Genomic DNA, 11,698 nt, shown 5'->3' with positions numbered 1-11,698 from the left:
TTAGTCACATTAGACGAGAGATAAAAATAATAAAAACAATCAATTTTAGCTTCCCCTTTAACGGATAAATGGCGGATGAATATCTATTTCATCCCGCCTTCGAATTAGTCGACTCTCTATGTCGTACTGATCAAATATCTGAATAAAGCAATTTAATTAAGATTAAAACATTCAATTTGCTGCCCGCGACGATTGAATCCATCGATCTGAGTAACCAGCAATGCCCCTTAATCCGTTAGCTATACTGACCAAATCTATTGGTCATCGCATCTAACGGTGTCATATCAAACCAGGGTTGTACGCCCAAATCTCAAAACACATCAAACCACAAACCACGGATTTTCATCTGTTCAATACTGCGAGACTACGAAGGTAATTCAAAATACCTTTTCAAAGCTGCGAAACGGTAATTCAAAATACCGTCAACACATTCAAATCAAATTCAATTCTAAGGCGTACAACCCTGTGCCCCGAACTACGTTGACTCTGATTCTCCATAAGGAGATACGTAGGCACTTGGTAACAAGGCGAGTCTTCCCCCCTAAAATCTCAATTCAGTTCAAATCTCTATTTTTACCCTTTTCAATTTCTTAGCTATCAACCTTGTATTTTAGCCATAAAACTTGACCCTTAGATTCAAAGCCAATAGGAAAGGGTTGAGGGTGCCTAACACCTTCCCTCAATCTGATTATAATAACTTACCCCGATCTCTAAACTGCGTAGGGTTTCCTATTCGCCCTTCAGAATAGGTGGCGACTCTAAATCTTAATCTTTAGGGCAGGTTGCTACACGTAAGTAGGCTAACAAACGCTAATTTGGCTTGGGCTTGGATTACTTTACTTGGATTATATATAGTGTCTCAACATACACCCATCATAATCGATCTGAACTATTCCTAATTTCTTTCTCAAATTTAGGAATCTTTCGATCTTCAAACCATTAGTTAAAATGTCGACCAACTGTGCTTCACTTGATCAATGCCTTACTTCAAATTCACCTTGATTTACCTTCTCCCTTAGGAAGTGAAATCTATCTTCGACATGCTTACTCCTTCCATGCAGAGTTGGACTCTTTGCAAGATTAATAGCTGACTTGTTGTAGATCTGCAGCACTGGAGGATTTTTCACTTTGACCTAGATCTTGTCTAGCACAAATCTAATCCAAATTGCTTGACATGCAACATAGGATCCTGCTATATATTCAGCCTCACACGATGACAATACCACTACTGGTTGCTTTCTTGAGCACCATGAGATCGGGGCACCAAAGGGTTAAAAGAATTCTATTATCTCCACACCAATTAGACTCTGAATAACAAGTAACCGTAGCTTCTTTTCTCTCAGAATCTCGTCGAATTAGAATTCCATAGTTTTTTGATACTTTTAAGTATCTCAGGATTCTTCTTGCAGCCTTTATGTGTGACACCCTTGGTTCACTCATATATCTGCTCACTAATAGAACTACAAAACCTATATCATGTCAACTAATGCACACATACCTTAGAGATCCAACAATTTGTTTGAACAAACTAACATCGACTTTTTCTTCCTCTCCACGCTTCTCCAACTTCAAATTTCATTCGACAGGTAAGGATCCAGGATTCGAGTCTTCCATCCTAAATCTCTTGAGTGTCTCTTTGACATACTTCCTTTGATGTAGCATCATACATTGCTTAGAAATTGGAAATTACATGACTAGGAAATACAACAAGTTTTCCATATCCAACATTTCAAATTTCCTCTTCATCAGCTCTTTGAACTTCGATAAGTTCTCCAAGCTATTTCCAATTACCAGCAAGTCATCGACTTATAAGCAGATGATTGTTATATCTTGTGCTACAACCTGAACATAGACACCATACTCAGATTTGCATTTGAAAAATCTCAATTCCACTAAGTATGAGTCGATCTTCTTGTTCCATGCCCTAGTTGTCTGCTTGAGGCCATAGAGCGCTTTGTACAACTTATACACCTTACTTGTTTCCTCGTGAATCACAAACCCTAGAGGTTGTGTGACATAGCCCTCTTCGTCAAAGGGTCCATTAAAAAAATTCTACTTCAAATACTTCATAGTAGTCGAATAGTCTCCAATCTTGCTCTGATACCATTTGTTGGTTCACGAGGAGGAGCATCAACCTTGGGGCAAGAGCAATACACAAGTTAGAGAGACACCACATATTCACCCAAAACCTTAAGATGATAGGTGTATGGATTCTCCCACTTATAAATACTCCAGTCTCCACATTTATAACCAATGTATGACTCCAACTGACACTTGAATTATTATTCTCAACAAAAAGCGCCCTTAAAATATTTTTAAGAAATTAAAAAAAAAAGATATTTTTGTGTTGAAAATAGTTTGTTCTTCAAAAACGGATTATACAATTTCCGACGTGTTATTATTATATTTGACTTCTTTTTGTTATACATTCAGTCTAAAAATGAGTGATTTATTTAAACACCTTTTTTTAAAATAAAATAATTGAATAAATGAAAAAGAGATAATAGTATTTTTATATAATTATCTTTATTAGTTATTAATGTATTTACTATTATCATAAGTGTGGATCTATGTGATTGTAGGTGTAATTATCAGGTGCAACTATCTGCTAAAGCTTTATAATAATTTTAATGATGACAACACCATACTCAAACGACATGATGTGAAATCTTCAACTATCAAGAAGAAGCGATAATCAAGATGTTCAGTCAAGATGCTTCTGTGAGATCAAGGTGTAAAGTTAAATTCAATAATGATAACACAAAATTTCAAGTGGCTTCGGTGGAATCTTTGACGATCTCTGGTCAAGAATTCCTTGTTGATAAGATACATCAAGAAGCTTTACCAAGACTCATCAGTCAACAGAAGTCAAATTTCAAATGAAGTGATGAATCAAGCAAGAGAACTTGAAGCTTCAAAGATTGTGAAAGAGAGGAAATGCAAAACTTCACTTTTAACTCTCTACTTCATTTCTCTCTTTTTTTCTCACAAAGTTGTCTTAGTCCTTTAAGAGCGATAAATATCAGCGAGGCTTTTGTAGTTTTGGTGTTGTGAGAATATTGTAAGTTACTCAAAAGGGTTTGTCTCTTGTGTGATATCTTCGAAATAAGTCGTTGATTTGTTCTTGAGATAAACGGGTTAAAAGATGTATTTGGTTCTTAAGATTAGCTACGTAAAATATCTATTTGGTTCGTGAACTCAACTCGCTAAATGATATTGTTTGGTTATTGAGTTTAGCCTTCAAAAACTCTTTTTGGTTTGTGAGCTCAGCCTGGTGTAAAAACTTTGCACGATTATGAGATTAGTCTGGTATAAAATATCTCGTTTGGTTTAGGGATTTGCAAATGTAAAATCTCTTGTTTGATAGTAAGAAGGTGTGTAGGCATGACTTGTCAAAAGTGGTTAGGTTGAACTTTTATAAATAGTTGGTGCATTTCAATTTTCCCTTCAGTTCTTTATTTATTTATGTTCCATATCTATCTCTTCATTTCATTGATTGTCTTTCTTTTAATTATAACACTTTTATTCTCTATTTTATTTCTAAAATTAACTTAAACCATTTTGTAAATATTTTTTTATAATTGGACATCATTTTGAACCTCCACAACTCCCCCCTTGTATTAGGAGTCACTCGGCTAATAAGTAGAATCAGAGTCTAACTCTTGTTATAAGACTAATCGTCTCAGGAGATAGACTGATGAATTCAAACACTTTTTTTAACAAGGGGATATTCATAAATACACCTTCATTATTTGATGGTGAATGGTTTGACTTATGGAAAGATAAAATGAAAAGTTTTGTTGAAGATAATGATTTTGAAGTGTGAGATTTTATTACCAATGGTCAGTTTATTCCTACTTATTACATTAATAATAAAGTAGTGCTTAATTCAGATAATCTTTGGACAAAAAAATGATAAGAGAAAAGCCAAACTCAATTTTAAAGCTAAGCACTTGATGATGAGTAATCTAAGCTCATGAGAGTAACTTTCTATTTTTGATTGTAATTCAGCCAAGGAAGTGTGAAAAATCTTGAAATGATCCACAAAGAATTTTTTAAGATCAAGCAAGAGAGAATGCACATACATATCGAAGAAGAAGAGTCACCAAATGATTATGGAGAAGATGTGACCATTGGCTTGATTGATCTCCTCTTAATTTGTTGAAGATTTGAAGAAGAAAGTAATTTTAATCAATTAGGCCTTTAGGGTAACTGATTAGGTGGTGTAAATTTTGAGTTTCAGTTGCGCCTAATCCAATAGCCTATTGTGGTTAATCGATTATATTATCTTTTTCAGTTTCCTGGTCCATTTGAACCTTGGATGACTTTGGGCTTATCTTTTTCTCTTAGCACCCTCTTCTTATCAGCTTTGCACCCATTGCTTAATTTCTCTCAAACCAACATGCTAGTAAATAACACAAATTTACTAAAAAAATATAAATAACCACTTGTTAGAGGATTAATCAGAGCTTTTTGATTTTTAATCTCTATCAAGTATTTTACCTTAAAATCTATAGAAACTTTTGAGAACTTTCCCATTGAAGAGATCGATACACGGTTGATTTTTCATCTCTTTGAATCGCTTGATACAAGAATTGGTTTATATGTTTTCAATGGAATTACAAAAAATTTCCAAAGAGTTCCTAAACCAACAATATCATCAAAACCATCTTTTTGTGGAACTTTCAAGTTCATGTTTTGCACAAATTTTCTTAATTTACAATTAAACCCTCAAAGATGCAAAGCATACTTGCAAAATAAGTTAGGTTTTCACCTTTGGTACCCAAATTTTTTTGGGTCCATGTATGTTAGATTTCTTAAGAGGCCTTGAGGTATTACCATTTGACCATCTTATATCATGCACTATAAAATAACATAAAGCTTCTAAATGAACAAGCTTATTACAATGATTGCCTTTAAACAAAGGATGGTTAAATTGCATCTTATCATGGCAAATGCTAATGAAAGATTTATTACATTGATACCCTAGACTATTCTTATTATAAGAAGGCCTTTGATTAAGAAATGTAAATCCAAATTTTCTTTATCCTTAGTGAATTTTCCTAGGGTCTAATATATATCTACTTCATTTTTCAACTAAATGCAAGTTTCACATTTAGTTGATTCTAAAGATTGATTTCTAGTATCAGCTAATTCTTCCACAAGAATTCTATTATTATTATTTAGAAAATCAATATAATATTTAACATCTACGATGTTTCTTTCTAATTTTCAATCTCTTTATTAAGTTTGACACTTAACTTACATTTTCTTATAAGTTAGGGACAATATGTTATCATCATCTTCTTCATCAGTGGCTTTGAATTAAACATGTTATTCTTCATAAAATTCCTTTGTCTTTCTTCTACAGGATACTTCTTGAGAATATTCGAAAGAGCTGTTAGAGATATCTTTGGGAAATATTTACATGAATCTCTACACGAGTTTCTTAAGATCTCTCCCATTGATTCCTCTTTCTTAAGAGATGCTTGTTATAATGAATTTTCAAAAAAAAAATCTCTCTCATGTTGGTTTCTTTGGAACTTCTTCTAGATGTTGATTCTTCAAGCGATTGTTCATTTAATGTGACACTTCTTTCAAAGGAATCATTTGGTGTTGATTTTTATATTACTTCTTTAAGTAGTCTTTTTGAAGATGAAGATTCTCCTAACGTTGTTAATTTTTCTTCATCTTCTAGAAGTCAGATTACCTATTTGAGTTTTATGAAGATTTCTTCTTTTCTTAATTTTTCCTGAAATTCAACACAAACTTTTCTATCTATTGAATCAAGTATAAGATCATATTTTTTATACTGATTCTTGAATATGATATTTTGTTAGTTACAACCTTTCCAAGAGTTCCCACATGTGAAAGTGATCTTAAACATCATCAACTCAATGCCAAAATTCAATGGCAATCACAATATCATTACTATTATAATAATTCATCACTTCTCAATCACGTCACTATGTCATATCAATATACAACATCATATCACTTCGTAATACATCACAATATCGAAAAATACAACTTAAGAAAATTATCCAAAAATCATTTCAAATCAATTTCATTAGTTAGAACTTAATTTCAACTTTATGGAGGTTCAAACGGTGCATAAAAAGGATTTACGGATCAAAAGATACAACAAGTAGAAGTTTCATAAAAGTTTTTTACAGCAAAGTTCGTTTAGCGGGCCACAAGTGCGGTAACTACAACTAAAAATAGTAGTGAACCGTCTTTGCATCTCCGCTTAGTGGACCAATCTCGCTTAGCGGACTCGCGAGTTTCAGAATTTGTTCTCAGACTTCGCTTAGCGGACCTGATCCCCCTTAGCGGATTAGCGTTAATGCAGAAAAAGAACAGCAAACTAAGTTCTGCGAAAAAGCTACCCCACACCTCAAAATCACTTTCAGTCAACAATCTATATCAAAAACATATTTAGAACACAAATTCATGGAATCTAGCATAAGCCCTAACAATTCCTAATTGCAATTCTTCCCCAAACATGGATACTAGGTATACAACCAAATCCCCACTATAATCTATCATCATACAGTCACTTATCATGAAAGAATCCCACCCTAACCTTTGTTTGGATTGAAGACAACTCTAGCTTCAATGGGGTTTTGCCCAAGCATCTTGCCTCTTCTCTTCTCTATTCTTTCACCAAATGACTTCTAATTTTCTATTTTCCCAAAACTCTCTTGTTTTATTAATCTTACTAACTTATTATTACTAATGGACTCTAAGTAACACCTCCCACTTACCAACTCTAATTCTAGGTTAGGCCCAGTAACACTAATCTCACTTAATCATGTTCTTTCTACTAATTCCCAATAAAATAACATAAAACCAATTAATCACATAATTACTATAAATCACACAACACACAATGGAATACATAATTAAAGTAAAAATGGGCGTTACAACTCTCCCCTACTTAGAATATTTTCGTCCTATAAAATTTACCTTATTCAAATAACTCAGGATAAGACTCCCGCATCTTGCCTTCCAACCCCCATGTCATACTCTCTCCGGCAGCTCCTAACCAGACTACCTTCACCAAAGCAATCTTCTTGCCTCTAAGCGTCTTTGTTTCATGATCCTCAATTCGACCAGCATAGTCTCCACCGTGAGATTATCCCGTACTTGCACATCATACATGTGAATCACATGAGATGGATCAGAAATATACTTCCGGAGTTGCGACACATGAAACACGTCATGTAAATTCGAAAGATTCGGCGGTAACGCCACTCTATACACCATATTTCCCACCTTGTCTGAAATATGATACGGACCAATAAAACGAGGAGTGAGCCTCTTAGACTTCAATGCTCGCCCCACATCGGTCACCGACATAGTCTCCACAGTGAGATTATCCCGTACTTCCACATCATCCATGTGAATCACAAGAGATGGATCAGAAATATACTTCGAGAGGTGCGACACATGAAACACATCATGTAAATTCAAAAGATTCGGCGGTAACGCCACTCTATACACCACATTTCCCACCTTGTCTAAAATTTGATACGGACCAATAAAACAAGGAGTGGGCTTCTTAGACTTCAACGCTCGCCCCACACCGGTCACCGGCGTGACTCTTAAAAACACATGATCACTCGCCTGGAATTACAAATCTTTCCTCAATAGTCTCTCGAACAATTTCTGGTCCAAGTACTACACTCTCTCCAGATTCATGCCAACACAATGGAGTCCTACACCTCCGACCATACAACGCTTCAAAAGGTGCCATTCCAATACTAGAATGGTAACTATTGTTGTAAGTGAACTCGATTAAGGGAAGATAAGTATCCCATGAACCCCCTGCTCAAGAAAACAGGCTCTCAACAAATCCTCCAATGACTGAATAGTCCTCTCCGTCTGACCATCTGTTTGAGGATGATACGCCGAACTTAACCTCAACTTAGAACCAGTGCTCCTTGCAAACTCTTCCAAAAATCAGAAGTAAGCATCGGATCTCTATCCGAAATAATACATAAGGAACACCATGCAACTTAACAATCACACTGGTATAAATCTCCGCCAACTTTGAAACTAGATAAGGGATGTTAATAGGAATAAAATGAGCCGACTTTGTAAGCCTACCAACGACCCAAATGGAATCATTTCCTCTTGAAGTATTCGGTAAACCCGTCACAAAGTTCATTGAAATGCTCTCCCATTTCCATTCCGGAACTTCTAACGGTTGCATCAACCCTGCAGGCTTCTGATGTTCAACTTTCGATTTCTAATAAGTCAAACATGCATACACAAACTGTGCTATATCACGCTTCATTCGAGGCCACCAAAACAAATTATTCAAATCTTGGTACATTTTAGTAGTTCCTGGATGAATACTCAAATTACTTCTGTGACCTTCCTCAAGAATCGCTCTCTTAATCTCCACATCATCGGGAATGCAAATTCGATTACGGAATCTCAATACACCTTGCGCATCCAACTTAAAGTCATTATTCTCAAACTGATTGATTCCAACCATTGAATCTACCAACTTCACATCTAACTTCTGAGCTTCTTTGATACAATCCAGAAAATCATTATTAATCTTTAGCATACCCAACCCGACGCTCTTCTGTGTCACCTCACAGACCAAACTCATATCTCGGAATTGCCCAATTAATTCCAATTCCTTAACCATATTGCCAACATATGCAAAGTATTTCGGCTTAAAGCATCGACCACAATATTAGCTTTTCCTCGATGATAATTCAAACCGAAATCATAGTCTTTCAACAATTCCAACCACGTTCGATGTCTCATATTCAGTTCCTTCTGATTAAACAAATACTTTAAACTCTTATGGTCGCTAAATACTTCAAATCTAGAACCATAAAGATAATGCCTCCTAATCTTCAGTACAAACACAATTGTAGCAAGTTCTAAATCATGTGTAGGATAGTTCTTCTCATGAACTCTCAACTGTCTTGACGCATAAACAACTTTATCATTCTGCATAAGCACACCTCCTAAACCCATCTTAGAAGCATCACAATATACCACAAAAGATTCTTCCAGATTAAGCAATATCAAAATCGGAGCCGATGTCAATCTTTTCTTCAACTAGGTAAAACTTTCTTCATATTGAATGTCCCACACAAAAGCCTTACCCTTACAAGTCAACTTAGTCGACATAAGTTCCAACTTAGAAAAACCTTCTATAAACCTTCTAAAATAACCGAATAATCCCAAAAAGCTTCTAATCTCGGTAGCCGACTTTAGGGTTTCCCATTGCAACACAACATCTACTTTAGATGGATCCACAACTATGTCATCACCTGAAATAACATGGCCAAGGAAACTGACTTCTTTCAACCAAAATTGACACTTGGATAACTTCGCATACAACTTCTTCTCTTTCAAAACTTGGAACACCAATTTCAAATGTTCAACATGCTCTGTTTCTGACTTAGGGTAAATCAAGATATCATCAATGAACACCACCACAAACCGATCTGGATAATCATGAAAAATACAGTTCATGTACTCCATAGATACTCCCGGAGAATTAGTAACACCGAAGGGCATTACCAAATACTCATAATGTCCATAACATGTCCTGAAAGCCGTCTTCTGCATATCCTCATCTTTCACTTTATTCTGATGGTAACCCGACCTCAGATCAATCTTACTAAAGAGGCGAGCACCAACCAATAATCCATCAAGTCATTTATTCTTTGAAGCGAATACTTATTCTTGATCGTTACCTTATTCAACTTCATGTAATCAATACAAAGTCTCATACTTCCATCTTTCTTCTTTACTAACAACACTAGAGCTCCCCACGGTGACACAATGGTCTGACAAACTTCTTCTCAAGTAACTCTTCTAGTTGCTTCTTCAATTCTGACAATTTTGATGTAGACATTTTGTATGGTGCCATAAACACAGGTCTGGTACCGGGTACAAGATCAATAGAAAATTCAACTTCTCTCTCTGGCGGTACATCATGAATTTCATCAGGGAAAACTTCAGGAAGTTCCCGCACCACCTGCAACTCATCTATTATAGCTTGATTCTCAATAGACAACAATGCCATCAACGCGAACACTTGCACTTCTTTCTTCATTAACAGGCGCAACTGTCTAGCATACAACAATTCAACACCTTCCTCTTCAGGAGCAGAGAATCTCACCGACTTATCATAACAATTAATATGAATATGATTATACTCTAACCAGTTCGTACCTAAGATCACATCCAATCCTCCTGACGGAAAACAAACAAGATCAATAACAAAGTCTCTGTCGAAAATCGATAAGGGACACTTTAAACACACAAGAGAAGTAGTCATTGTTCCCTTAGCTGGTGTATCGACGACCATATCTCCATTCATAGATGACAACTTAAGACCCAATCTTTCAACACAATCAGCAACGATAAAGCAATTAGTAGCACTAGTATCAATAATAGTAATTAAAGGAGTGCTATTAATGAAACATGTACCTCTGATGAGTTCGTCCTCACTAGTAGTCTGAGTTCCCGACAAGGCAAACACCTTTCCACCAGCTTGCTCCTTCTTTGGTTTTTGACACTGACTACCAATGTGCCCTTCTTCACCACAGTTGAAGCAAACCATCGGCTTATGCTTGCACTCAGCAGCCGCATGTCCAAGCTGACCACAACGAAAACACCTTTTGGCATCAAAAGTACACACATTACTCTTATGACCAACTTTGCCACACTTGAAGCACACAATACAAGTAGGAGCATCTCCCTCACTACTCCTCTTGCCCTCAGTAGCTTTCTGCTTACCTTTCCCAGCTGGACTATCATAAGGCTTGCCACGGTTCTGTTGGCTCTTGCCTCTCCTCTCACGAACCATCTTATAGTGGGCATTACTATCCTCCTCATAAATGCGACAATAATCAACCAAATCCGCAAAGACACAGATCTTCTGGTAGCTAACCGCTTTCTTGATCTCAGAGTGCAATCCATTCTGAAACTTGATACACTTTGAAAATTCAGCAGTCGCTTCACTACAGTGCGGATAGAACTTAGCGAACTCAACAAACTTGGCAACATACTCTACAACCGACTTATTCCCTTGCTTCAGCTCGAGGAATTCAATCTCTTTCTTTCCCCGCACATCCTCAGGATAGTACTCCCTCAAGAACTCTCTATGGAACACAACCCAAGTGATCTCCCCACCTGCAGCCTCCAATCTCTGACGAGTCTCTAGCCACCAGTCATCAGCCTTGACTACTAGCATATGAATCCCATACTAAACCTTCTGGGCTAGGGTGCAATCCATCACACAAGATTCTCTCCATCTCTTTCAACTAAGTCAAAGCACCATCCGGATCATACGTACCCTTGAAGGTAGGCGGATTCCCCTTCTGGAAAGTCGCCAAGCTACGAGATCCAGCATTCTCATTGACGTTCGGCTGATTCTGCATAGCTTGAGCCATCGCTTCCAAGGCAGGAACAATTGCAGCATCATTCCCTCCAGCCATCTCAACTCGTCACTACAACATAAAAAGAAATCAAGACTAAGTAACAATACTCGATTCTTAGACCACACTACGACTGAACAACTTGGTCGGACAGACGGACCTGCTCTGATACCACTATTTTAACACCCTAAATCTACCCAATGGTTTAATAATAGAATCAGAGTGCAAAATTCCAAAAAAACATGAGGTGTCACATTACGACACTAAAACAATCATAT

The 11,698-nt window shown here is 36.4% G+C and overlaps 1 protein-coding gene across 1 annotated transcript; it reads right to left on the bottom strand.

The window, feature by feature from the left end:
* Positions 1-9,087: 9,087 nt before the first annotated feature.
* LOC131604977 (uncharacterized) lies at positions 9,088-11,480 on the bottom strand. Its single transcript, XM_058877386.1, has 4 exons — positions 11,339-11,480; positions 10,575-11,226; positions 9,925-10,421; positions 9,088-9,479 (listed from the first exon to the last, which is right to left on the bottom strand). The coding sequence occupies exons 1-4, from the start codon at positions 11,478-11,480 to the stop codon at positions 9,088-9,090; spliced, it is 1,683 nt and encodes a 560-aa protein (XP_058733369.1).
* Positions 11,481-11,698: the final 218 nt, after the last annotated feature.

The sequence above is a fragment of the Vicia villosa genome, linkage group LG5, assembly GCF_029867415.1.
Source record: "Vicia villosa cultivar HV-30 ecotype Madison, WI linkage group LG5, Vvil1.0, whole genome shotgun sequence".
Lineage (NCBI taxonomy): Eukaryota > Viridiplantae > Streptophyta > Magnoliopsida > Fabales > Fabaceae > Vicia > Vicia villosa.
Note: the sequence above shows the minus strand (reverse complement) of the source record. Positions and strands in the feature narration are given on the sequence as shown.

What these genes read in the sequence shown, in the direction of transcription:
- LOC131604977 (XM_058877386.1), bottom strand. Translation starts at nt 11,480, where the DNA reads ATGGCTGGAGGGAATGATGCTGCAATTGTTCCTGCCTTGGAAGCGATG. An exon ending in GAATCCGCCTACCTTCAAGG is followed by an intron (nt 11,227 to 11,338) that starts GTACGTATGATC and finishes ATATGCTAGTAG; the next exon opens with TCAAGGCTGATGACTGGTGG. An exon ending in TTCTATTGATCTTGTACCCG is followed by an intron (nt 9,480 to 9,924) that starts GTACCAGACCTG and finishes ATGATTATCCAG; the next exon opens with ATCGGTTTGTGGTGGTGTTC.